Source organism: Cynocephalus volans, chromosome 5 (genome assembly GCF_027409185.1).
Source record: "Cynocephalus volans isolate mCynVol1 chromosome 5, mCynVol1.pri, whole genome shotgun sequence".
In the NCBI taxonomy this organism is placed as follows: Eukaryota; Metazoa; Chordata; class Mammalia; order Dermoptera; family Cynocephalidae; genus Cynocephalus; species Cynocephalus volans.
Genome location: NC_084464.1, coordinates 143,639,851 through 143,667,380, shown reverse-complemented (window position 1 = coordinate 143,667,380; position 27,530 = coordinate 143,639,851). Strand labels below are relative to the sequence as shown.

Here is a 27,530-nt window from a genome sequence, read left to right as displayed (position 1 = left end):
TACTTTGTGGCCTGCAAGTTGTATCTAGAAAATTTAGTACTGTGGAAAATGAAGACTGCTTAAATCAAATGGGAGGGAAGGGGTAGGGCCTGTGGTTTTTATTTTTGATTAATTGCTGTAACAGTGTCCTTCAGGCTGCTGAGGGAGTTTCATGTTTTCTTTAGACATCATTAGGCACCAAAGCTCTTGCAGGATAACTTTGATGCTATGTGAATTCTGCCATTTTTCTAGGACTGATATGGCTCTTGGGTTTACCACTCCATTAGAACTATTAACTCCATTCATATTAATTTTTGCTACAAATCTTACAAAGAAGGGGATACTTCTCAGTACTCAGGTCCACGTTCTATTTTAAGGCTGAACAAGGGTACTTCAAAAAATTCATAGAAAAGTAGAATTAAAAGACGATATGAGTCTTTCCACAAACGTTTTGAAGTACACTCATATATTCGGTTTTCATGAATTGTTTTTGAAGGACCAATTATCATCCCTGTCCGTCTTCTAAGTGTCATGTATTTGTCATCTTCCAGATCCCAGTTAACTATGCCATTTCCCACTCCTTTCTGGTCTTCTTCAAGTTCTTCCAAAAGTCTAAAATGGTCATCTTATGTTGCTGTCACTCTTTGTGATATTATAATGGTTCCTGGTTCCCCAAGGCAGCACTCTAATCTTCCCCTGCCTTTCTGTCTTGGAGCTTGCCATAAAGAAATTCTCTGACCACCTTGTCTGATTGCACGTGATTAAACCCCCATTTCAGGAGAGGTCCTACCCCATGCCCAGGAGGAAGGAATGCTGCACAGAGAGGACAAGAAGAATCTGAACAAACAGACCTTGCTGGTTTTCCCCATTCAGTCTCTTAGTTTTAGATCCCACCCTTTTTGTCCAATAACATTTCTACACAGTTGCTCATGCTTCAATCATGCCTACATAATGAAGCATCCATTAAAAACTCAAGAGCACAGAGTTCAGCGAGCTTCTGAACAGCTGAACACATGGAGGTTCCTGGAGGGTGGCGCACCTGAGAAGGTCATGGAATTTCCATTTCCCTTCCCCCATACCTTGCCCTATGCATCTCTTCACCTGTATCCTTTGTAATAAACTAAGTAAGGGTTTCCATGAGTTCTGTGAGCTGCTCTAGCAAATTAATTTGACTCAAGGAGAGCATCATGGGAACCCCAATTTATAGCCAGTCAGTCAGAAGCACAGATAAAACAACCTGGGTCTTCCAACTGACGTTGAAAGTGGGGGGCAGTCTTGGGGAACTAGCTCTGAACCTGTGGGGTCTGACACATTTGTAGGTGGGTAGTGTCAGGGTTGAATGGAGGACACCCAACTAGTGTCTGCTGCAGAAGTGATTATTTCCCTTCTGGTGGGGAGAAATCCCCACACTTCCGTGTCAGAAGCATGTTGTCAGAGTATAGTGGGAAAAACTGAATGAAGTGTGTTTTTTTCCACTCAGTCCTGAAATTTTACTATAACAACATAATCTTTTGCTAAATGAAGGCAAGAAAAGCAAATTACATGGAATAAATTTGCCATTATGTATGGATTATATGTATTTTCTTATTCTTCGAAACATTGATGGTCCATCAACTTTCGAAACATGCTTAGTAATAATTAAGTGTACTCGTTTTTCTATATTTTGCCAATTTTTAATCCCATATTTTTCAGTTTTGTCATTGTGAGGTTATATTTGCCAAGGTAGAATAAAAACATATTTTACAGTTTTTTAGCTTCATTTATAACTTTAAAATATGCATATATGTAGAATATTATCCTCTTTTTGTATTCCTGCCTTGAGGCAGTCCTATTTGGTGGTGGGGTCATGGTTTTTGGGTATCATTGAGAGTCTGTGGTTATTCTCAGTAGAAACTGGCACGTACACAGATACAGACAAAGTTTCGTGTGCGTTTCAGGGATTCACAGACTTCCTAAAACTCATCCATGGACTCTAGGGATCCATTCGCTGTAGATCAGCAGCCACCACTCTAAACTTCCCATATGTTACTGCCATTTTAGTTTCACTAATGCACAATCCTGAGATCGTCATCCTCCCATCTCTTGTTTCAAACTCCTCCAGCGGCTTCCATTTTTTAATCCAATAATTCCTTCAGCTTACCATTTGAAGGATTCAGCAGCCTCAACTCGTCTTACCTGATCAGACTTATCTCCCTGTATTCCCTACACGTTGCCCAGGACTAACTCACTGCCAATTTGGGTGACTTGGTGTTCTCTGAATGGAAGCTTTCCAGTTTCTCTGACTTTAGTTATATGATTTTTCCACCTGAAATTCCCTTTTCTTTATCGCATTTAATCTCGGTCAGAAGTATTATCCCCATAATGCAGATGATGAAACTGAGACCAAGAAAGTTTAAATGACTTGCCCACTCTATCCAGCTTAGAAAGGTACAACTCACAAATTGAAAGCAGATCACCTGCTTTCACACTTTCCCTAGTTTGATAAAATATTTTATGGTATTTTTAAAGGCCATTTGCCTGCTCGCTGACTGGGTAACTTATAATTTCCATGAGCTATCTGTCCTAAAAATCAGTCTTCTAACTTATTGCTATGAATGTCCAGCCTCATAGAACAGCCTTTTCCATTTATAAAACCTTCTTACAAACTTACTGCCACAGTGATAAAAAACAAAATAACAAAATAGTCATGTGAGAGTAATGACCTCTAAAAGCCACTCTTTTGATCACAGATAATAGTGGAAGGGAGGAAGGAAGGGTGAGACCCAAATGCATATTAAAGAAATAACCAGAGATTTATGCTTGACTTTTTGAACTTATACTGAAGGGCTAGAGTGCACTTGGGGAATGCTTTGTTATGGTAATGGCTTTACAAGTTTAAATCCACTACTTTTGGAACTAAGTGCATTTAGTGCTCTGAGTGTGTTGAACTTCCCACTTTCTTACGTTGTTACTTAAATGACATGTTAACCCATTACATGCTTTCACATTTAGGACAGTTGAATTGCATTTTCAGTGCCTGACCATGAGTTATTGTGACTCGGAACACTTAAAGAAGTTGACTAACATGCAAAAAATTTATGAGTAACAGAGAGAGAATATGGCAGATTTCCATGTATCACTTTTATTGAAAGTTGAGTCACTCTTCGCTATGAAAATAATTTATATGGCAACATTCCATTTGAGGAAAAATGAAAATCAATGGTTTTTGTCAAGATGATTATGAGTATATTTTAACCTCAGTGGAAAAAGGCAATTCCATGTCCCAGAAATCCCTTTACTGTATGATTCTGATTAGAGACGGCCCCAGGAGAGATTCCAATGTGAGGTTTGGAGGAAATGAAGCAGGAGACATTTTTGTAGCTCACACATATCGTCACTTATCATCTGGATCACCCCATTGTGTGAGGCAGTAGTCAGGCCTTCAAGAACTCCACCTTCTCCAGGATCCTCCTGTACCTTGTCCAACTCCTAGGCCAGGCGCGTGTGTTTAGCTCCATCAGGAAATGTCTCAGAATCTGCAGGACACCCATACCATCAAGGCAGAGGCAGTGAGAACTGACCTAGTTTTAGTTTGTCCTGCAAGCTCTAGCTTGTTCTTGCTGCCTTTCTCCCCTTTACATCCATCTTCCTTCCCTGTCTGCCTGTCCTCTAGACTTCGAGCACCAGCAAGAGCTGCAAGGAAAACAGCCTTTGTCAAGTCTGCTTAACCAGCTCTCCAACAGGGCAAGGTCAACTCCCTGGTGTGTATGTGCATGTACATATATGTATATATGTATGAAATAAAATATTGATTCTTCCTTTTGTAGCTTCCCTTCCAGCACTTTAAGGCTACTGTTTCATTGTTTTCTGGCTTGCCTATGACATTTTTATCCTTCTTCCTCTGTATTTAATGAAGCTATTTTCTTAGCTCCTTTAAGATTTTTCTCCATATCACTAACTTTCCATAGGTTGATTATAATGTACCTTGTACTTTTGTTGTTTTTCTTTTTGTTTTTGTGTTCTTTGTGCCAGGGCTAGTCAACAAGTTCTTAAACATGTCACCAAAAGCATGATCCGTAAAAGAAAATTGATGAATTATCAAAATTTACAACTTTTATGCTGTAAAAGACCTTGTAAAGAGGTATGAAAAAACAAGCTACAGACTGGGAGAAAATATTTACAAACCATATATACCAGACAAAAATCTTAAACCTAGAATACATAAAGAACTCTCAAAACTCAGTAGTAAACAACCCAGTTATAAAACAGGCAAAAGACATAAATAAATATTTCACCAAAAAGAAAATAGTGGAGGTGGGGAAAAAATAATACTGTGCTGGCATATAGGCACATGAAAAGATGTTTAACGTTATTAGCCATTAAGGAAATACAAGTCAAAACCACAATGAGACATCACTATACACCTATGAGAACAACTAAAATTAAAAATAGCGTTAACATAAAAGACCACATATTATGATTCTATTTGTATGAAATGTCCAGAAAAGGCAAATCTATAGAGACAGAAAGTAGATTGGTGGTAGTTAGGGGCCGGGGGAAGAAGGGGGAGGTAGGATTGACTGCTAATGGATATGGGGTTTCTTTGGGGGATGATTAAAATGTTCTGAAATTAGGTAGTGGTGATAGCTGCACAACTTTGTGCATATAATATAAACCACTAAATTTTACACTTTTAAAGTGTGACTTCTATGGTTTATAAATTATATCACAATAAAAAATAGTGACAATACTAAATGCTGGCAAGGATACAGAGAAACTGTATCTCTCAAACATTACTGGTGGGAAGGTAAAATGGTATAGCTACTCTGGAAAATAATGTGTTAATTTCTTGTAAAACAAAACATGCGCTTACCATGTAACCCAGTGTTTGCACTCTTAGGAATTTATCCCAGAGAAATTACATTCACACAGAAATCTATGCACAAATGTTCATAGCAATTTTATTTATAATACCAAAATACTGCAAACAACCCAAATGACCTTCAGAGGGCAAATGGTTGAACAATCTGGTACATACATACAATGGAATACAACTCACTAATATAAAGAGGTGAACTATCGGTACATGCAACAACCTGGATGGACCTCAAGGGCAATATGCTCAGTGAAAACTCTCAAAAGGTTATGTACTGTAACCTACAACCACTTAAAAATTATTCTCAAAATGACAAAATGGTAGAGAAGGATACAGATTAGTGGTTGCTAGGGCACAGGAAAGGGGGTGGAGGGGTGGAAGAAAGTGAGGGCTAGGTGCAAATACAAAGACGTGGGTAACGGAATCATTCTGTTTCTTGATTGTGGTGGTGGTTACATGAATCCATATGAGGGTACTTCAAAAAGTTTATGGAAAAATAAAGTTAAAAGATGATACAAATATTTCCATGAACTTTTTGAAGTACCCTGGTATATGGAATAAGATTGCTCAGGACTACACACACACACACACACACACACACAATACTGAATGAAAGTTTTTTAAATGGTGAAAAATTGAATAACTATAGTTTAGTTAACAGTAATTTACCAATGTCAGTTTCCTGGTTTTGATATTGTATAGCTATATAAGATGCCACCACTGGGAGGAAGGGTACACAGGACTCTAAGCTATCTGTGCAACTTCCTGTGAGTCTATAATGATTTCAAAATAAAATGTTAAAAGGAAAACCGAATAAAAAAGTCATATTCCCAGGAATAATTACGAAATTTGAATTTACAAAGTCCAAATAGATGCACACATATATGAAATTAGTTTATAATAATTGATTATAATGGTATGTCAAACCAGAGGAAGAAATAAATACTATTATTCTGTCAACAAATGGTATTAGAACAACTGGCTATTCTATGGAAAAATAAAATAAAACTGTGTTGTTTTTTGTGGAATATACTATAAAGCATATGTACTTCAAAGGGCCTGGTTTTCCAAAGCCTTACAGTTTCAAATATTGACTTTGCAAGGACAGGAAATTTTCCTCAGGCTATAAGTCTCTGTTGCAAGATAAAGATTGTGGCACAGCAGGTTGCTGGCTCAAAGACAGACTAGTTACTGATTGTTATGTAAAGATACTGAGAAATGGCTAAAAGAAGGAATGTTTGCTAAGATCAAGCTTGTGTTGATAGGACCACTTAATTGTGTACTGCAATGTCATCTGGCTTGTTTCACTGAAAGTTACCAGCCTATATTGTTAAACTATAAGCCCACCTTTGTTCTCTTCCTGTAACTTCCTGGTCTGGAAAATAAATGCAGGAAGAGAACCCCAATTCGGCACTAATTTCCCAAGCAAGGGCTGCCTCTCACTGGAGGGTTCCAGGGAAGTTGACCTCTTTGGGGCTTCTCACTGCTCAGAAGAGATGTGCTTTGAGTAATCCTTTGCATCTCTGTCACCCAGGGGAAGTGGGGTGACAAATCTGTGGGGAGCAAAGCAACACAAAGTAACAATTTTTCATTTTCTTCACCAAAATAAATTGTAGAATGTAAATTCCAAAATAGGTACTTAAATATTTATTGAGTATGGATCCATGCTTTAAATATGTAAAAGGCATAGAGTTTGTTTGTTGTTTTGAGGAACTGTGGCTAATACAGAAAGGGAAAAACAATAGGTGTCAATAGGTGTGAGCCACTCCCACATTCTCCCTTTTGGAAGCCTCCGGCTCTAGTGGCCCAATGGCCTCCTGAGAAGTTCCAGGGCAGAAACAACACTATCAACAACACATCCCCTCCCTATGCAGGATAGCCAGGAGAGATTGTTGCTTTGGGGGGTTGGGAGGGTCCAGGGCTCTTGGGAAGAGGCTATTCTCTTTATAGAGATGGTTAGAGGCCTCAATGAGATCATGCATATAAAGGATTTAACAAGCTTCCTGGCACATCATAAACGCTCCTGAGATTGTTGGCTCCTGGAGGGCCTTGTCTGCTCAAGGAGTTTAAACAGGAAAACACCACCAGATTCACTTATGTACTTGAAAGAGCATTGACAGTATGAACAAATAAATGAGTGGACAAACTTTTGTGGGAAAACAAAACTCCACATGAGAATGTTGAAGATGATTTCACAGGACTAGGTAGGTCTTGAAGGGGAGGTCTTTCTAATCAGAAGGAACAATAACAGCAAAAACAGCAGGTGTGAAAGGGCTGTGGGCGTCTCCGGGAGTGGCATCTCATAGCTAATCGTTTCCATTCCTGCTGTCCCGCTGCAGCCGCATTGCTGCAGTAGCCTCCTGAGTTGTCTCTGTCTGAAGTGTTTCACCTCCCCAGCTCTCTCAGGACATGGTGAGCAGACATCTCTTGCAATAGATTCTATTCATAATTTCATTCTCCTGCTTAAAACCTTTTATGGCTCTCCACAGCTCACGGATAAGATGCTGTGTTAGTTAAGATTAGGATCAGCTATGAATGACAGGAAGTCCCGGTAACAATGGTTTAAGCAAGATAGTTTATTTCTCTCAGATAAAGTTCCAGAGGGACACAGTCCAGGTCTCCATGTGAGTCAAGGTGTCAGGGAGACAGGGTCCCTCTAGCTTGTTGCTCTATCACACTTGGCTTCTGGGCTTGAAGTCACTTCATGGCCCAAGATGGCTGCTGTGGCTCTTACCATCTTGTTCACATTCCAGCCATCAGAAGAGAGAAATGATAAAGAAAAGGCTCAAGTCAGCTGTCTTTGGATAAAGCACTCATTTAAACTGGATTAAATGCTTTTCCAACAATCTAGTATTATTTGTTACACAATTCTCTCTCTATGCACTCATCTGGAGTTGTTTTGAGTGATTTGGGTTCATAATACAAAGCTTAATATGGATCTGCATCAGGAAGAACAGCTTGTGAGAGCCTACTATTTTCAGCTCTAACAAGGAAGTGGCAGTTTTTCAATTGTTAGCAAAAGTGTTAAACCTTATCTCAGTCAAACAGTTGCTGGGTTATTTAGTATTGTCACTTATATTATTAAACTTTCTATTTTAACCTCTCAGGCTTATATGTAAAAAGGGAAAAAAGAAAATTATAGTTTTGATTGCTGCCAATTGTCTGAGACAGAAGGGAGAAATGAAAATAGTTTCAATGTTGAATTGTCAGCGTGTTAAAATATGACCACAATACTTTTTTCATATTAATCTTTTATCCATGTTGATCAGTTTCATTAGCTCTTTATTAGTATTTGAAATAAAAAATAAATTCCCAAATAAGACTAATAAATTATCTAAAAATATCTGCACATTGGCCTTATAAGGACACCTCTTCCTGAAAAACAGGTCTTCATGTTAAAACTTTTGTTATGCTTATTTTATTTGTCCCTTGGGCTGTCCCTCTTCTGTGCCCTAACTATCTCATGCACTTTGTATTAACCCTGGTCGTATGAGAGAACTGAACCACAATCAGAACTCAGGATCACACATCCCTCCAGCTGAATCCTAAGCCAGAAGAAGGTGTAGGGAAGTATATGAGTGGAATGAAAATAAACTATAAGGCTAATATTTGTAGTTGTAACTCTATATCCAATTTGGGGTCATTTTTTAATACAAGGAAAGTTAGTTAACTTTCTAGGGCAGGGGAAACAAAAGAAAAGACAAATCATTCAGGCAGTGACTCATGGAATCATTCATGTATAAAATAAACATAACAAAATCCTTTTGCAAAAGTTAGTTTTGCATAGTAGATTTTCTAGGTTATTCTATCCTCTATCCACTTTGAAAAAATAGTTGCCATTGTGAGATTTAATAAAAGGTAACAGATTTTGACAGAGACTCTGACATTAAATGCAAGAATCTGGGAGCTAGAGCATTTCTCAAGCAGACAATAGTTAAAATTTGTATTTAGGGTGGCCTCTTGGTGACAGGAGGACAGCAGGGTCACAGCACTAAACTGTGGAGGGACCAGTGGGGTAGTGGGTTGAGCACCTGCTAGGAGCTTTGCGCCCTGCTGGGTGTTCTCAGCATACTAGAGCTGTAGCCACATTCCCCCAGGCTTTACCAGCATGACACTGAGGATAGGGAGGCCTGGAGAATTTCTGGGAGTTCCCGAGGGTTCGCGCATGTACTCATGAATGTCTGCACTTGTTACTTGTTGCCCTCGTCCTGCAGTCACAGTGCTGTCTAGCAAAGCTGTCTACCATCACAGTGGAGACACTGACACCCTGAGGATGACAAGCTGTTGATATTCCGCTGTCAGGTAGGAAAGAATTGTCCCACTCCCCACCCTATTCATGTTCAAGACTTTGTTAGATGAGCTCCTGAGCTACGCTCCTCATTTCAGGTATATTAAACCTCTTAGTAAACCACCCATTTTGTTTTTACCTATTGCTCCCAGTCTTCCCCAGTGTCAGACTTGGTCAAGCTCATCATGCCTGATTCGTGTCTTCCTCAGTATGAGGTCTCTTCCCAAATGTTTCTTAGCTCCAAGACCTAGAGGAAAAGACTCCTGATGTGTCACCTCCCCAGCTTCCACAGGTTTAAACACAAACATTTAAACCAATAAGACAAATACTGCATGATTACACCTACATATGGAATCTAGAAAAGTTGAACTCATAGAATAGTGTAGAATGGTGGTTACCAGGGGCTAGTGAGAGGAGGCAGGTATTGAGGAGATGTTGGTCAAAGGAGACCAAATTTCAGTTAGACAGGAGGAATAACCCCAAGAGATCTATTGTACAACATGGGAACTATAGTTAATAACAACGTGTCATTATACTCCAAAATTGCTGAGAGCAATTTTAAGTGTTCTCACCACAAACAAATATGTGAGGTAATGCATATGTTAATTAGCTTGATTTAGCCATTCCACAATGCATACATATTTCAAAACATTATAAATACAATTTTATTTGTCAATTAAAAATAAATAAAGAAGAAGAAGAGAAAAGAACATTTCCATCACCCTGGAAAGACACCTTGTGCCCCAATCAGTCCCAACCACATTGTTCTGATTTCTTTCACCAATGATAAGTTTTGCCTGTTCTAAATATTCATATAAATGGAATAATTCACTGGGGGAAAAAAAAAGTTGTTCTAGGGGGTAAGATAGATGTGCATCCGTCAAGAATATTGCTTAATATATATATATATAATCAAAAGAAGTCAAGAGTAGATGAGCAGAAGACTGGTCAGCTGCCCCAATGGAAGGTCATGACCCCTTGCTCAGTGTCCTAACCTAAGCCAATGTTCAAACCTACTATGGAATATCTCCATCGACTGAAAGAGAGGCCAGGTCTACATGAAGAAGGACCCTGTAATGCCATGGCAAATGTACACAGCAGTGATTCTTCCAGTTCTTCACTAAAAGAAGCTGTACACTTGGGTACCATGCACTGGAAATAGGAATACGTGGCTCTTATAAGGACGTTTAGATACGGGGTCTGAATTAATGCTGATACCCAGAGACCCAAAGCACTTTCACAGACTTGTGAGAACAGGAGTATTTGAGGGTCAAGTAATTAATGCAATCCTGGCCAGGTGTATGTGTCCACTGGTCTACAGGCTGACACAGAGATCATTTCCCCAGTTTCTGAATGTATAATTGGAATAGACATATTAGGATTTGACCAAATTTTCATGTTAGCTCCTTGACTTGTAGAGTAAGGACTATTGTAGTAGGAAAGGCAAGTAGAAGTCCCTGAAACTACATCCTCACCCCACAGCCAAAACTGTAATAAAAAGCAATATTACCTCCCAGGAGGGGAAAGGCAGAGTTTAGTGTCACCCTCAAGGATTTAAAGGATGTAGGGGTGGTGGGTATCATTATACGCCCATACAATTCACCATTCTGGCCCTACAAAATTGGGTGAATCAAGGAGCATGACATTGAACTACCACAAATTTATCCAAGTAGTAACCTCAAGTACATCTGCTGTACTAGAGGTGGTATATTTACCATAGCAGATTAACACAGCCTCCAGTGCATGGTTAGTGATTATTCATCTGCTTTCTTTTCAATATCCATCAGAAGAAGGATTAGAAACACACATGAATAGATCATGGTATACATTCACCATCTTGCCCAAGCACTATGTCAGTTCTCTAGTTCTCTGCCATGATAGTCCAAAGGGTTCTGGGCCATCTGAACATTCCACAGAATTCACTTTGGGTCACTAAAGGGTGACAACATGTTATTTGGACCTTATGAGCAAGATGTGGCAATTACTCTAGATGTCTTAAGACATGTAATCCAAATGGTGGAAGATAAACCCTACCAAGATTCAGTGGCCTGACACTTCAATAAAGTTTTTAGGTATCAGTAGTCTGAATATGCAGAGACATCTCTTCCCAAAAAAAGGACAAGTTATTGCACTTCACATCTTGTCAAAGAGGCCATTCTGGATTTTGGAAGCAAAATATATATACTTGGGAATGCTGCTCCAAACCACTGATGGAATAACTTAGAAAACTGCTAGTTTTGAGTTGAGCTAAGGAAAAAAAAAGACTCTGATGAAGGCTCCAGCTGTGTTACAAGCAGCCCTGCTGCTTGGGTCCAACAATATAAATTCCCTCTCACCAAGGCTGATCTACCTACTGCTGCCGATAAATGTCTACCCTTCCAATAGCAGAAACTAATCCTGAGTCCCTCATATGGTATCATTCCTTCTCCCCCCACCCCCAGCTTTATAGAGGTATAATTGACAAGTAAAAATTGTATATATTTAAGGTGTGCAACATGATGATTTGATATACATATACATTGTGAAATGATTAACACCCCCCCATATTTTTTGAGGTAGAAACACTTAAGATCTCTTTTAGCAAATTGCAAGCGTACAGTACAGTATCAATTATAGTCACCATGCTGTATATTAGGTCCTCAGAACTTATCTTATCGGTATCTTTCCTTGAGGTGACTAACCAGTCAATTGGTGGTATGTTGTTTATTTCAGTCCCCTCCAGCTCTGGAAAAGAAAACATTTTATCTTGGATAGGATTGATACTTACTCCAGATAAGGATTTGCCTTTGCTGCCTGTAGTCCCTCAACTATTACCACTATGTGAAGCCTCATAAAGTATACGATCTACTACCTGGGATTGCACTTAACAATGTCTTTGGACCAAGAGAACTTCGTTGTAGCAAAGGAGGTATGTCACTGGGCATGTGATTGTGGATCATGCACCATCCAAAACTGCCAGCCTGAAACAGCAGTGAAGTAGCTTCTTTAGGGTACAGCTAAGGAACCAGCTTGAAGATGATACCCTGAAAAGGATGGGACACTGTCCTTTAGGATGCAGAATATACCTTAAGCCATTAGCCACTACATGGTGCTGTTTTGCCATATGTAGAATACATGCATCTGGGAACTAATGAGTGAAAGTCAGAATGGTCCCACCGTCACTCTTGGTGACCCATTTGGAGAAATTATCCTTCTTATTCCCACTACTTTAAGCTCTGTGGATCTAAAGGTCCTGATTCTTCCACCAAGCAAAACAGTAATATAATCCCAAACTGTTTTCCAAAGTGGCTGTACGATTTACAGTGTATTCCCACCAAAACCTAGAATGCTTCACCAGTACTTGATATTGTAAAACCTTTAAAAGTTTGCTAATGGGATGGGCATGCAGTGGTCACTCATTGTTTTAATTAGCATTTCTCTGTTTACTAATTATGTCAAGAACACTTTTCGATGTTTATTAGCCACGTGGATTTCCTCTATTGGGAAATGCGTAATCAAGTTATTTGCCTATTTTTCTATTAGATTTTCTGCCTTTTTTATTACCAAATTTAAAGAGTTTTTATATATTTAGAAGCAAGGTTTTGTTGTTGTTAGTTGTTTACATAGGACACAGGTATCTTCTCCTAGCCTATAGCTTGTATTTTTATTCTTTTAATGGTACTTTTTGATAAACAAAAGTATTTTGTTTTAATGTAACTGAATGTTCTAATCTTCACTTGTAAGGTTAGTGCTTTTTATATCTTATTTAAGAAACCCTTCTCCATCCTCAGGTCATGAAGATATTTTCTTATATTAATGACCGAATAAATTTATAATTTGTTGCATATGAGATCGCATATCCACCTGGAATTGACTTTCACATACAGTTCATCTTTTTCCCACAAGGTACACAATAGTCCTAGTACCACTTATTGGAAAGATTCTTTTTTCTCCTACTACCCTGCAGTGCACTTTTGTTATACATCAAGTATCCATTTGTGTGTGGGCCATTTTATTTTCTTGTTGCTGGAATATAGAAATATCATTACTTTCTTATATCAATTTTTATATCCAGCAACCTCTTAACCATTTTAAACTACATTAATGGGTTTAATATATTCAATTTACTTTTAGCATTTCAAATGCCTGACCAAACAAGCATATGATTGTAATACAAGAAACCTTCCAAAGCATTTCAAAGTCTCCTGTAAATCTAAATTTAACTTACAAATTTGGTAAATCTATTTCTCTTAAATATTAAAACACCACTTACATACTTGCTCATATTCTTTTTAAAATTTGAAATTATACTTGTAAGTTAATTACATGTTTTAAATAAATGGAATCACAAGACATCTGTCAGATAGTCTGATATGACAAAGTCTTTTAAATATTATGAACACTTTAAATAAAAACATAAACAGATTATTCCTAAACCTCACATGAAAATATGAATACTAGTGGTATGATTTAATTTATCATCTTTGTATTTAATTAAATCTTCCCTTGATTGAAAAGTCACTTGCCTACTAAAGAAGCAGCTTTAACATCACAGGGGATCAGAAATTTCATTTCAGGAGAACTGAGATTACCGCCTGGAGCAGACTTTATTACTACAATTTATGGCCATAAAATTACTTACTAGTAAGAAATTTGAGACTGGGATGGTGACATGGGAGATGTTTAGGTACAGGGTTATTTTTTCTGAACCACCGGTAGACACCGGAGTTCTTTCAAAAATTATCTCTAAATTTAGAGAGAGCTCTAAACCCAAACTCTTTAGATGGAATTTCTCAACCTGCCTCTATGAGTTTACAAACAAAACACCCAGCCAATAGCCATTCCTTGGGCACAGCACAGGCCCGGGGGTGTGCACATTAGCAATAAAGTCAGCCTTTGAGAGGGCAGACCCAGGGAAGAGGCCTGCATAGGTCCTGGACATGGGCTTGTGGGTATTCACACTTGGATTCTGTGGCGCAAAGCTCGGTCTGTGCGTGTGCCAGCTAGGGGCTGGAGGAGCAGGGAGTGTGGCAGGTGTGGCTGCAGATAGGTTTGTACCCTTGATCCATGGACTCTGCAGCACATGGCAGGGTATAGCTAAAGGGGAACCATCACAGGCCCCTCTAGAGTGAGGGGTGCAGGGCAAGCCTCACTCTTGCCTTGGTCTTTGGCAGAACTGCACTAAAACTAGGACAGAACCTCAGGTGATTTTCTTACCTTTTTAAGTAAAGGGATTAAGCCAAATATAAAGACCATCCTAGCAAATCAAGGGACAAAAATACAGATGAAAGGGTTTACCAAAGCAGAATTTACTATTTTAAAGTCCCCAAAGGTGGGGCTTTGACTAGACATATTCTTATATCTCTTATATCTCTAACAGAATAAATCAGTTCCTCAAATAACTAATGCGGTTAACTCCCTGAAACTCATAATTAAGGCAGTCCTCACTAGCTGTAAGGACAGAATTTCCTTGTAAGAGAGACTTAGAGGTAGATACCTACTTAGAAGAAGGGAGACTTGAAACTGCTTTGCATAGTGGTTTATGTGAGCTGAAGAAAATGCCAAAAGAATGGATGGGAAAGTGGTACCATTGGTGCTTACGAAGATTCTTCACTTATACAAACTTTAGTCAGGCTCCTAAACCTTCTCCTTAACCCATGTGTACATTTTCTTGTAAAGTCCAGTTTTAGCAAAAGAATCTGCTAAGTCAATTTAGCCAGAACCCTCCATCCTCAATATCTGATCAGGATTTCCAGTCAAGATGGCAGAACAGATGGTCCCCAGAGTCACTCTCTCCCACAAATCAACCAATTTACAACTATAAAAAACAATGACAGCCAAGCTGGGGCCGCTAGAGATCAGGGAAAGAGGAGAGACCTACAGAGTACATGAAAGCTGGAGAAGCCTTGATGAGAGAAAGAAAGAACCGATCCCACCATTTTGAATCCTGGCCACTTCCAGGCTGGAGCTGCTGAGTGCATGGAGCAGGAGCTGGCAAAAGCTGCTGCTGTGCCCTTCAGATGAAGTTGCTTGGGCCCCAGACCAGCACGAGCACTAATAGGGTTCCCGTGGACCCACACAGGAGTGAGGAGCCAGAACAACTGAAAAAAAGGAGCCACTCAGGGGCCTGTGAGTCATCACAAGCAACCAGAGCAGGGCCTGTCCCATGGGAAGTGTTTGGAGCACCAGCAGTGGGGGAGATGGGGCCCAACAGGGGAACACTGGGGCAGAGCAAGGACAGCTGATCTGTCCCCCAATCAGTGTGGGACCACTGAGAGGAGCTAGGTCAGGAATGTAGAATTGTGGGGTGCAGTTTTCTGAAAAGACTCTGGCCTAGAACAGAGTTTCTACACAACCCAGGTGTACTGGATCTCACAAGACCCCAAATTACTTATAAAGTCAACCATTAAAACCTGAGCTGCACAAAAAGCCTTACCTAGAGAATCAGCAGCAAAGCAGCAATTTAGCTCAACCATAGGGCTCAAGTGCTGGTCCCCACAGGAAGTTCCCCCCTTTTAGAAGGAAGCAAAGGACAACAAATTAGTTCCAGTGCAGAGTTTAAGTGGTGGGAACAGCAAATAATCCAACACAGAAATGACAGAAAAAACAGAGCACCCACAACCAAAGACAAAGTTTGATATCTCATTTCACCAAGGAACACTTATAACCCCTAGAAGGACAAGAAGTCCCCTGGACTACCATGCCAGAAATGGGGGAGGGCCGGGGGCCTCAGCTATGCCCCCCAACACCCATATCCAGTCCTCAGCCACACGCCCCCAACCAGCACAACTGACCCAGCGACAACCACTGTAGAAAGTGCCCCAGCCTCTACCGAGCCAGGGCAGTGGATGGCCAAGGGCCTCGGCCATGCCCCCAGACATGTGCACCCAGCCCAGCAACTACCACCAACTACTGCAGGAAGCGCTCTAGACTCTCTTGAGCCAGGACTGTGCAGGACCAAGGGCCTCAGCCATGCCCCCCAACACATGCAACCAGCTCAGCGATGACCACCAAACCATATCAAGAAGAGCCCCTGGTTCCCAACCTGGGGTTGTGGGGGGCAAGGGCTTTTGCCACACCCCCCTGACATCTGCACCCAGCCCAGCAATGACCAAGCCACCACTGGAAGCCCCCCGGTCTCCCCTGTGGGGATGAGGGGAGTGCCACAAGCCTCAGTCTAGGCCCCTCCTCCTCCTTCTTCCATCCCATTTCCTTCCCTTTTCCCCTCTTCCCCCCAACTGCTCTGCAACAACATCACAGAATGTAAAGAAATAATAATATTAATTTTTCTGATCAGGTTCCTCATCCTTCACCTGTCTTCAGCAAGAATCCTGTTAAATAGGTTTAACCAGAATCCCCTTTATCCCCATTGGTAATTGTTTATCCACTGACCCCCGCCCTGGTCTTTGGCTGTAAATTCCCACTTGTCCATGCAGTATTTGGAGTTGAGCCCAATTTATCTCTTCCACTGTAATGGTTTCTATACTTATCATGATGGTCCTGAATAAAGTTTTTCTTACCATGCTTTAACAAGTAAAAAATTATTGAATAATTTTTTCTTTAGCAGTACTTAGCTATGGCTGTGCACGCCCATCTGTTCCACCCCAAATTCTTTTTTGACCTTAAGCTACCACAGACGAATTAACAGCATTAAAAATATTAGGGTTGCTTCTGTGCCATTGTCTTTTTGGGCCCCTGAAGACAACATATTAAACATAGATTCTTCAGGGGCTTCTAAGTTAGGAAACACAGTTGTCAAGTGAAGGAAACGTAATACTAATAAATAAAGTCACAAAAATACAGGTGAAGATTTTGAAACACGGTCCTGTTTTTTGACAGTAAATGCAACTTGCATAACGTGAAAGGAACCACACTTCAGAACGAACCTGTCATCACTTCTGTACACGTACCTGTCCTAAAAGATAAAGATGAAACAACTTTCCCATGTTGATTTAAAACTGAGCAGCAAAAAGCAAAAAACAAACAAGCATTAAAACTGAGTGGCATTAAAACTTCCCTAGGAACTAGGCAAATCTTATACTTGCTTAAATTCAGATCAAAGGAGAACTATGAGCTCAGCTCCTTTGCTGTTGGCTCCACTGTGACTTTTATCCTAGGCTGACTATAATGAATGGCATCTTTAATACCTGGAGAGTTCAATACGTGCATGGAAAAATAGAATTAAAAGACAATACAAATCTTCCCAAGAAGTTTTTGAAGTACGCTCCTATGTGCACAGGTCAGTCCCATCTCTTTCACCTCCTGTTCTCAGATTCCACAGCCTGACTGTGATTACTGCTGTTGAAAGACCTCAGCTGAACTGGCTCAGCTAGAAAAGAGTGTTCCATGCAATCCTTTTAGATAACTCACTGAAGCAACTTTCAAACAAAAGTTTAAATGTCCATAATTTTGTAAAGTCTTGTCATGGGTCTTTTTCCCTTATGTTAACTCCATAGAAAAAATTGTTGCCCCCAAATTCACATCTCTTAACTTTAGGATAAAGGATAGTTGAAACTTTGAGGTGACTTGTCCCAACTCCTGGGGAATGCTTTGGGATTTGGATTATCTGCCTGCCTAATCCATTGCGAGAGCAATATTCTTATTCAACAAGTATTTATTGAGTGCCTATTAAGGGTAAGTCTTTATGCTGAGTTAGTAAAGAAAACAGTTATGTATTTGTAACTGTTGAAATAAGAGATATGCCATTTGTACCCAGAAAAATGATCAGGTCTAGGTAAGCTTAGAAAAGAGAGAAATCAAGCAAGTCTTCAATTGAAAGAGAAACATTGAAGTTGGGCCTTGAAGGATATTTAGAATCTCAGCATGCTTTTCGCAAAACAGGTTAGGAGTATGAGAAAATACTGGTAGTCTGGGGTGGAAAAAAAAAAGTAATTCCATTTGTTTGTTCTTTTATTGTAATTTTAAATTGAAGCATAATTTATGTATGGAAAAGTGCACAAATTTTAAGTGTACAGTTTGGTGGATTTTCCCAGAGTGAGTACACGAGTTTAACCAATGCCAGATCAAGAAACAGAACATTACCACTGTCCCAGGGGCCTTCTTGTGACCCTCCTAATCACCAAGGTCCTCTCCTAAAGGTAACTGATCTCACCTTGGGTTCACTGTAACTACTTTTTAAACTTTATGTGAGTAACATAATACAGTATGTGCTCTTACGTGTCTGGCTGCTTTTGCTCAACATTGTGAGACTCTTCCATGCTATTGCAAGTAACCATGGTTCATTTATTGTCATTCTATATAGTATGACATTGTATGAATATATCAAAATCTGTTTAACCTTTTTACTGTTCATAGACATTTGGGTTGGTTCCATTATGTCTTTCACATTGTGCTATGAATGGTTCTGCTACGCATAGTTCTGCTGTGAATTTTTGTGCACATTTAAATTCATTTCTGTTCAGCATATATACCTCAGCTTTACCAGATATTGTAAAAAAAATTTTCCAAAGAGTATGAGGGTTCCAGTTGCTCTACATCTTTGTCAACATGTGGCATTGTTGATATTTTAAAATTTAATCCATTGTGGTAGGTGTGGAGAAGAATCACTGTTTGGTTTTAAATAATATTTCTAATTGGTTTATTTTTCTTTGTTTTTATTTCAAAGGTAGTGTATACTAATTGAAAAAGATTCAAACACCCTCCCCCATCATCCCATCTCATTCCCCGGAAGGAATTTAATATTTCCTCCAATCCTTTTTTCTGTGCAGTTGTGTGTGTGTGTGTGTGTGTGTGTGTGTGTGTGTGTGTGTGTGTGTGTGGTATGTTTAAAAAATGGGATCATATAATTTATATTTTCTATAACTTCCTTTTCCCCCTTAATTTAAAATGGACATCTTTTCATATCTATTTATATCTACTAGGTATGAGCCTCTTCAAAACTACATATTATGATTACACCATACTTTATGTAATTATTCCTTTATTATTGGCACTCAAATTGTTTTCAATCCTTTGCTATTACTCAAGAGGTTGTTGTAAACATTCATTCTTTCACTCAATAAATATTAATTTAGCACTTATGTCAGTCACGAAACTTTGTGCTAGGGAAAGAGCTGTGAACCAAACACAAAAATCCTTGTTCTCATGGACCTTATATTCTCAGTAGGGACACAGAAAATAAGCAAGATAAATAAAACATGTTATGTGTGTACGTTAGTAATAAGAGAAAATAAAGGAAGTAGGAGTAGGAAACAGTAGAGGAGGAACAGGTTTGCAATTTTAGATAAGTTGGCCAGAAAAGTCCTCACTGAAAATAATGACACGGTGAGTAAAGACCTAAAGGACATCTGGGGAAAGAGCATTCCAGGCAGAGCAAACAAGAAAAGGCTCTGAGGTAGAAATATGCCTGGCCAGTGTGTCTGGAACAATGGTGTGGCAAGGGTTGGTCCGAGTGACAGGACATTCTTGCACATTTATGAGGGTACTTCAAAAAGCTCATGGAAAAATGGATTGAAAGATAATACAAATCTTTCCAAGAACTTTTTGAAGTACCCACATATCTTTATACCAGTTATGACTTTGGCTGTATTTAAGTAGTTCTGTTCTTAGCTCCCAAAGTCCCCTTTCTTCATGTTGGGCTTCCTAGTGTTCCCCTGGCTTCAAACTCTTCCTTTGCTTCCACTAGGATATAAATTCAGACAACACCCTGCATTATCCAGCCACTGCTTCCTTCTCCACCCTCATCTAGTGGAACTCTACTTCTCTATCACTATGTTCACTATCTAGAAGTTCCTAGAATTCTTCAAGCTTCTTCCCACTTCAGGTACTTTGTCCTGTGCCTGGAATGTTCTTCCAGAGTTCTTGGCACAGCTGGCTTGTTCTCAGGCCTTCCTAAGCATGCTCTCCTCGATGCCTCCTGTGTCCTCTCTGCATTATTCTCTATCATACCCTCCTGCTTATTCCCTTCACTGAAGTTACAGAAGACCTTTGGTCAAATTTGCTTTTTTAGACCCAAAACCTCTTCTCATCATACATTTAAAGATGATTTTTCTCTCTCTTAGGAAAAATATGAAAATGACAAATTGTGACTCTTAACAATTTGCTATGGTCTAAATGTTCATATCCTTCCAAAATTCGTATGTTAAAATCTTAAGACCAAGGTGATGGTATTAGGAGGTGGGGCATTTGGGAGGTGATTAGCTCATGAAGGCAGATCCCTCATGAATGGGATTAGCCCCTTATAAAAGAGGCCTAGGAGAGCTCTCTTGTCCCTTCTTCCACGTGAGGACAAAGCAAAAAACGTCTGTCTATAGAACTAAAAAGTAGGCTCTCACCAGATACCAAATCTGCTGTGCCCTTAATCTGATACTTCAAAGATCCAGAACTGTGAGTAATAAATTTCCATTGTTATTAAGCCACCCCATCTGTGATATTTTGTTGTAGCAGCCCAAATTGACTAAGACACTATTATTACCATAAAAATCTTACCATAAGAGTAAATTTCACATTACTGCAATAAATGGAATGTGTATATTACTGCTTCCAAGTTCCTTTGTGATATTTCTCCAATGAGAAATTGTTCAAAAATTGCACCAGGTTGTGATTTAATGTTATAACCGAAGAATGGAGAGGGCCCAGCCTATTGATCTCAAATGAGTTATGGAATGGATACCCATGGTTATCATATGTCCCAGGCGAGGTTCTAAAAAAAGGTACAAATATTTTAAACTTTTATAGTATATGCCCAGTTACGGGCAAAACCCTCCAAAAATTGGGAGTTCAAGATCTGCTCAGATATATGAAATCTATTATGGCTGGGAAAAGAAAAGCAGAAAAATAAGAGCATAGCTAGTGAACTTTGTTTTAAAAATTCTCTAAATTCATATCACCTAAAGTCTACATCATTTAATCTAACTAAGTGTAAACCCCAAAATAAAATTTGTATGACAAAGAGAACAATTGCTTGTTCTTCTCCTAAATTATTAAAGTCTCAGTTGCCTTTAAAAATACTGAAAACCAAAGTCTTGTCTTCAGCATCTGTCACAAGGCGCCCTTCTGCTTACTATTGGTTGAGAAGCTCAGCAGTGCCTAGTTAGAAAAATGTCTCAGCCACTGTTCTATTTGTTGGCATTAAACACTGTTTTGGCGACCCCTAGTGTGAATCATCTTTTCAACACCTGTACATACTGAATGTCCTTTTAATACTTGCTTACAGACAAAAATATCATCTAAAATAATTTTTCACTAAAGGAAATATGACTTCAGTTAATTTTTCATTTAAAGTTTGTTTTTCTGAAATCATAATAAAATTTGAACATAATTTCTGGAACCATAAGAAATTTGAAAATCAGTAAGAATGACTGGATAGAAACTCATGGAAGCATTAAGGGTATTTGTAACAGTTGTTTCATTGCTTTAAATAATGCTCCAATTCCACCTCTAGAAATTTTGCCATGCAAATGTGCTTGTACATGTGAAAAATGACTAATGTACAATATTAGTTATTGCTGCAAAGTTATTCATTACAGCACTGGAAACAACATAAATGTCAATCAATTAAAGGGTGGTTATTTAGAGTATGATACACACATAGAACGGAATATTATGCTGTAAAACAAACCAAAAAAGAATGAAGAAACTTTTTATGTATCCATATGGGATGATTTCCATGATGGACACAGATACTTTAAAAAGTTCATAGAAAAAAAGAATTGAAAGATGTAGTGGATTGAATTATGTCCCCCAAATCTTCCTGAAGCTTAAGTTGTGTCCTCCAAGTTTTACATATTAGTAACTTAGCCCCCACCGTGACTGTTAAGAGGGTGGGAAATCCTATTATAGTAATTGTAAGAGGGGCCCTTGAAGAGGTGAATGGGTTGTAGGACCGTGCATTAGTGAATGGATTAAAAATGGTGGTCAGGGACGTGGTTATGAGGGATTTAAAAGAAGAGGAGAATCTGTCTTTCTTTCTCTCTCTCTTCTCTCTGCTTCTACCATCTTCCAATGTGAGACCATTGGATGGCTGTCACCACCACCAGATGGACTTTGGACTTCCCAGCCTCAGAAACTGTAAGCAATAAATTTCGTTTTCTTTGTAAATCACCCAGTCTCAGGTATTCTGTTATAGCAACACAAACGGACTAATAAAAAAGATAATGTGAATCTTTCCATAAACATTTTGAAGAACCTTAGTATCAAAGAACAGAAAACAGAAAACAACAACAAAAAAAATGAAGTTAAGATTCATATGCAACATCTTTAAGTGTACATAGCAGATAGCTAAATAAATCTAACAAGAGATGGGAAAGACCTGAATGGAGAAAATTATATTTAAAGTCAATAAAATATACTTAAATAAATGGAAATGTAATATTGTGTGCATCAATGAGAAAATTCAATAAGGTTAAGACAACAGTTCTCCCCAAATTAATCTATAAATTCAATGTAATGATAATTAAAATTGCAGCAGGGTTTTCAGGTTATTTAAAACCTGACCTTATTAAATGGAAGGCTGTTTTGGTGCCTTTAAGGATCATTTGCAGAAATGTAGAAAGTATTACACAGAGATTTATTTAGGTTTCAAAAGTTAATGTTTATTAAAGTTATAAATTGAAAAACTGCTGTTTTCCCTTAAGCTTTTAGTTCAGCTAAAAATTCTAATCTAGTTATAGGCCTAGCAAATTTTAGAAATCACTTTTAAGGAGTCTTTGAGTAAAATTTAGTTCCACTCCAAATTTTAACTCTTTTAAACATTTTACACCATACTTATTAATGTAACATATTTCATTTTCCTTGTAAGCATTATAGTTGTCTGGCTTAACAACAAAAACCCTTTTCACGTACTTATTTTCATAAATTTAATTAAATTATAAATATGTAAAGAGAACAAGTTATCTTTTATAGTCCATATCAATGTATATAACTGTTATGGCTGTATTGTGTCCCCCCAAAATTTATATGTTGAAGTCTTAACCCCCAGTACCTCAGAATACAACTGTGTTTGGAGACAGGGCCTTTAAAGAGGTAATTAAGATAAGATAAAGTCCTATGGGTAGGTCCTAATCCAATATGACTGGTATCTTTTAAAGAGATTAGGACACAGAGAGTCATTGAAGGAAGGCCATATGAAGACATAGAGAGAAGACCATCTACAAGCCAAGAAGAGAGGCCTCATAATGAAGCCAACCCTACCAACACCTTTGATATTGGACTTCAAGCCTCCAGAACTGTAAGGAAACAAATTTCTATTGTTTAAGCCACCTAGTCTATAGTGCATTGTTATGGCAGCTCTATCAAACAAATACTCCTTGACTCAATACATGTGAATGTATTTTCCATCTAGCTCTAAAGGCTTTTGGATTTGAAGAATTCTCTCATATTCTTAGAATCATTCTTAATGATATAGAAATATTAGATCAATTTTCATGGCTTCATTTGACTATGTCAACCACAATTTCCATGAGGATTCTACTGACAATTCTAAATTCATGTGGAAGGCAAAGGATCAAGAATAGTGAAGACATCTATGAAAGAAGAAACTTGTACAGGCTTTCACCCTATCAGATATGAAGACTTGATATAAAGCTATAGTAATTAAGATCCTGTGTTTCTGGTAAAGATATAGACAAAGAGACTAGTGAAACAGAATGTCCAGAAACAGACCTATGAATATGTAATAGAAGTACCAAAGAGGAGTAGGGAAGGATGCTCAGTCTCCCTACTAATCAGGGATATGCAAATTAAAACCACTATGAAATTCCATTCCACTCAACAGATTTGAAAATTTTTTACATGTCTGATGACATCAAGTATTGAGAAGCATTTGGAGCAAAAAAATTCTCATTTGCTGGTGGGAAAACCAATTAGTATAACCACTCTGAAGAACAATTTGGCAATTGTTGGCAATCTAGCAAAGCTTGAAGACTCTCATCCCTAATGTCTCAACAATTTTATTCCTACGTGTACTCCCTAGAGAAACTCCTTCACATGCATAAGAATATAAGTACAAGAGTATTTGTTGCAGCATTTTTTCTAATAGCAAAAATATAGAAATAAATGTCCATTATTGAGAGAATGGACATGTTCTGGTATATTAATTCAGTTACTATAAAGCAGTAAAAATGAACTAAAGTTACTTATATCAACATGGATACTGACAAGGGGGAAAGCAACTTTTATAACAATATATACAAAGTGTTATATGTATAAAGCTTTATAATATGCAAAACAAGAACACCTATTGTTTATGGATACTCAAACACCCGTTGTTTATGGTACTCAAACTTTCTGCAGTCGGAAAAAACAGGCTCCGGAATAATTAACTCTAAATTCAGGATAGTATCATGAAGTGAATAGATTGAAGGAAAGACACAGAAATTCTTTGTAGACAAAAAGTTTATTTGTTCAGTTTTATTTCTTTAAAAAAAACTACAACGAAACAACAAAGTAGGTTACAACAATATCAAAATGGCAAGATTTGATACAACTGGACGGTGAACCCACAGGTATGCCTTATATTCTCTACACTTTAGGAATGAAACGTTTGTTATAACAAAGCTTAAATAGCAGAGTAAACTAAAGTTCTCTCTCTCAGTAAAAATTTCCTTCTCTTTGGCTGTAATATAGTTGTTTATCCATTCATTAAATGTTTTGGGGAATACAATCTCTGCCAGGCTATATGGACATCATAAAAAGATATAAAAGAAGCATAGGGTCTTTTTCTCAAGTAGTTTCTATTCGCGTGAGGAGGTTCTTAAGCCAAAAGTAGGATATAAAGTGATAATAAAGAAGAGATGTACAAGATGTACAAGAATCAAAGGAGAGTTTTCCTCTGTCTGGAGTAGCCAGAGCCCATTCCAAGGACAGCTTGCGAGCTGAGCTGCCTTTAGGTAGACGTGTTTGCCGGGAGAACAAAGACATTCCCAGTACGTAGAGGGAAAAGCTTGGACAAGGCTGGGGACGCGTGAGGTGTGGGGCGGTGGGGAGACCTGGAGGGGACATCAGAACAGACACTGCAGAGGAAGGAGGAGTTTATGGGGAAGACGGAACGTGTTGGGACTGGTGCGGCACCTGCTCACCAAGCAGGAAACGGAGGCCCTGCTAGAGCTGAAATAACTCGCTCACGCTGCACAACTCCTAAGAGACAAAGGTGGGGCAAGAACTCGCGTCTCCTGACTTCCGGATGATCCACCCCTGGTTGTGAAGGGGAGACTGTGCCGCCACGGCAGCCCCGAAGGACACCAAAGGGTCATTTGCCTGGCTGCTTATATACAGCCCGGTCTTCCTTGTCTCTCCCATTTCCTCTCAGCCCCAAACCGCTCAGGAATGTTTCTCACTTCCCGGACACCGCCCTCCATTCGGCCACCCAGGCCCTCTTAAAACGCGGCGAGGGGCCCCGGAAGCCTGCGCGCGCGAACTCCCGAGACCAGATGTCCCAGCACACCTAGGGCCCACTACCGGGACCATCATGCAACGCTCTCGGGAGGGGGCGGGGTTCTACGCGGGGGCGGTGCACTTGCCGTGCCGCCTAGGCAACTCCAATTCCGAGACAGAAAGCGCTTCCGCTTCCGCCTCTCAGCCCTCTGACGCCATACTCCTGCGACTCGCCGGCCCGGCAGTTGTGTGCGGCGGCCTCTCTCCGGCCTGAAACCCGAGGGCGGCGGCGTTTGATCTGAGAGCGAAGGGAACGCGGCGAAATGACGGACCGCTACACCATCCACAGCCAGCTGGAGCACCTGCAGTCCAAGTACATCGGCACGGGCCACGCCGACACCACCAAGTGGGAGTGGCTGGTGAACCAGCACCGCGACTCGTACTGCTCCTACATGGGCCACTTCGACCTTCTCAACTACTTCGCCATTGCGGAGAATGAGAGCAAAGCGCGAGTCCGCTTCAACTTGATGGAGAAGATGCTGCAGCCTTGCGGACCGCCAGCCGACAAGCCCGAGGAGAACTGAGACCCCGCTTCGTCACCGCGGGGCGGGAGCACCTCTCCCTGTGTTTCTCTCGTTTGCCGCCATGCCCCGCATATTCCAGCCCCCAAAGAACAGATTCTCAGTGGCTTTTCCCACTTTCCGTGAGCAGAAGTCCTTGCCCTGGGGTGTTCTGCCTGATCGGCCTTCATGTGGACCCTTCGGAACACAGCATTGGGCCACCACCAGGACCCCCGAGAACTGTGCGGGTGGAGAGGGCCTAGAGCCAGCAAGCGTTATGAAAGACAGCACTGGAGTGAGACGGGATCTGAAGCCTGGTTTTTGGCTAGTTGGTTGTCGTTGTTGCTTTTTCCATAAAGTTTAGAAATTGTTAACTCTCTTGGTGTGAATTACTTGTGTCCGGGGAGGGCTCTGGGGACCAAGGTTTGGTGAGAGTCGGAGCAGGAGCTTGGGGCGGGGGCCCGTCCTGCACACTAATAATATCCCCCACCCGACTTCCTTCAAGAGCGTTTTCTCAGGCCCACAATGCCTTCAGTATTGAGGTTTGTGATTATTGAACCACCTTTTTCTCCCATTTGAAAAGTCATTTCCGTCATTGTCCCCTCACTCTGTAAATTGCATCCTCTGTTTTTCTTGGTAATTTGTGGTTATATCTTCAGAAATGACAGCTGGCAAACTAGTTCACTCATCGAACAAATACTTGTTGAGCTCTATGTGGGAAGCATTTTTCTAGGCTTTTGGGACTTATACTGGTGAGGGCAGGAGGTCCAAACTGTAGACATAACCAAATGTTAGAAGATGGTAGGGGTGGGGAGGGTTATGTGTGTAGCAGGAATGGGAGTAATTGCTATTTTACATACGGTGCTCATTTTAGGTTTATTGACGTGATGACATCTGAGCAAAGACTTTATGGAAGTTAGGGAAATGGCCATGCAGAAAACTCGGGAAATTGCTTTCCACGCAGATAAAACTGCCAGTCTAGTGGTCCTAATGCTGTGAGTATGTTTGGCTTATTGGAGGAACAACATTGAGGCAAGGTTGGCTGGAGAGGGTGAGCAAGGGGAAGAACAGAGGGACAGGTAATGGAGGGGGAGAGACGGGGAGGAAGGGAGGTGCTGGAAGGTTTCTAAACAGATGTAATATGATACTTTAGATCAGTACTCAAACATTTTGGCCTTGGGACTCCATTACAATCTTAAAAATTAATATTTAAGGTCCTGAAAAGCCTTTGTAGGGGTTATAGATGTTGATATTCACCACAGTAGAAATTAAAACAATTGAAAAATATTTAGTAATTTATTTAAAAAATAACAAAAATTCAACCATTACATGTTAATAAAAACATATTTTATGAAAAATAACTATTTTCCAAATCAATTTAGAAGAAGGATGGCTTTTTTTTTTTTCAATAATTTTGTAGAGGTCTTTGATGTCTGGCTTAATAGAAAACATCTGGATTCTCATATCTACTTCTGCATTCAAATTGTTGAGGTATTAAGTTTTGGTTGAAGTATGAAGATTTCTATTTCATAACTGT

The 27,530-nt window shown here is 39.6% G+C and overlaps 2 protein-coding genes across 2 annotated transcripts; one reads left to right on the top strand and one right to left on the bottom strand.

Annotated features, from left to right (window-relative positions):
* Positions 1-108: 108 nt before the first annotated feature.
* On the bottom strand, positions 109-25,417 carry LOC134379170 (ubiquitin-conjugating enzyme E2 variant 1-like). The gene is given in 4 exon segments (XM_063098369.1): positions 109-312; positions 315-357; positions 442-604; positions 25,333-25,417. Coding segments are annotated over 4 exon segments (495 nt in total).
* A 236-nt stretch (positions 25,418-25,653) lies between these two features.
* On the top strand, positions 25,654-26,367 carry SF3B5 (splicing factor 3b subunit 5). The gene has a single exon (XM_063097889.1). It carries the CDS (start codon positions 25,757-25,759, stop codon positions 26,015-26,017), a length of 261 nt encoding a protein of 86 aa, XP_062953959.1. The 5' UTR covers positions 25,654-25,756; the 3' UTR covers positions 26,018-26,367.
* Positions 26,368-27,530: the final 1,163 nt, after the last annotated feature.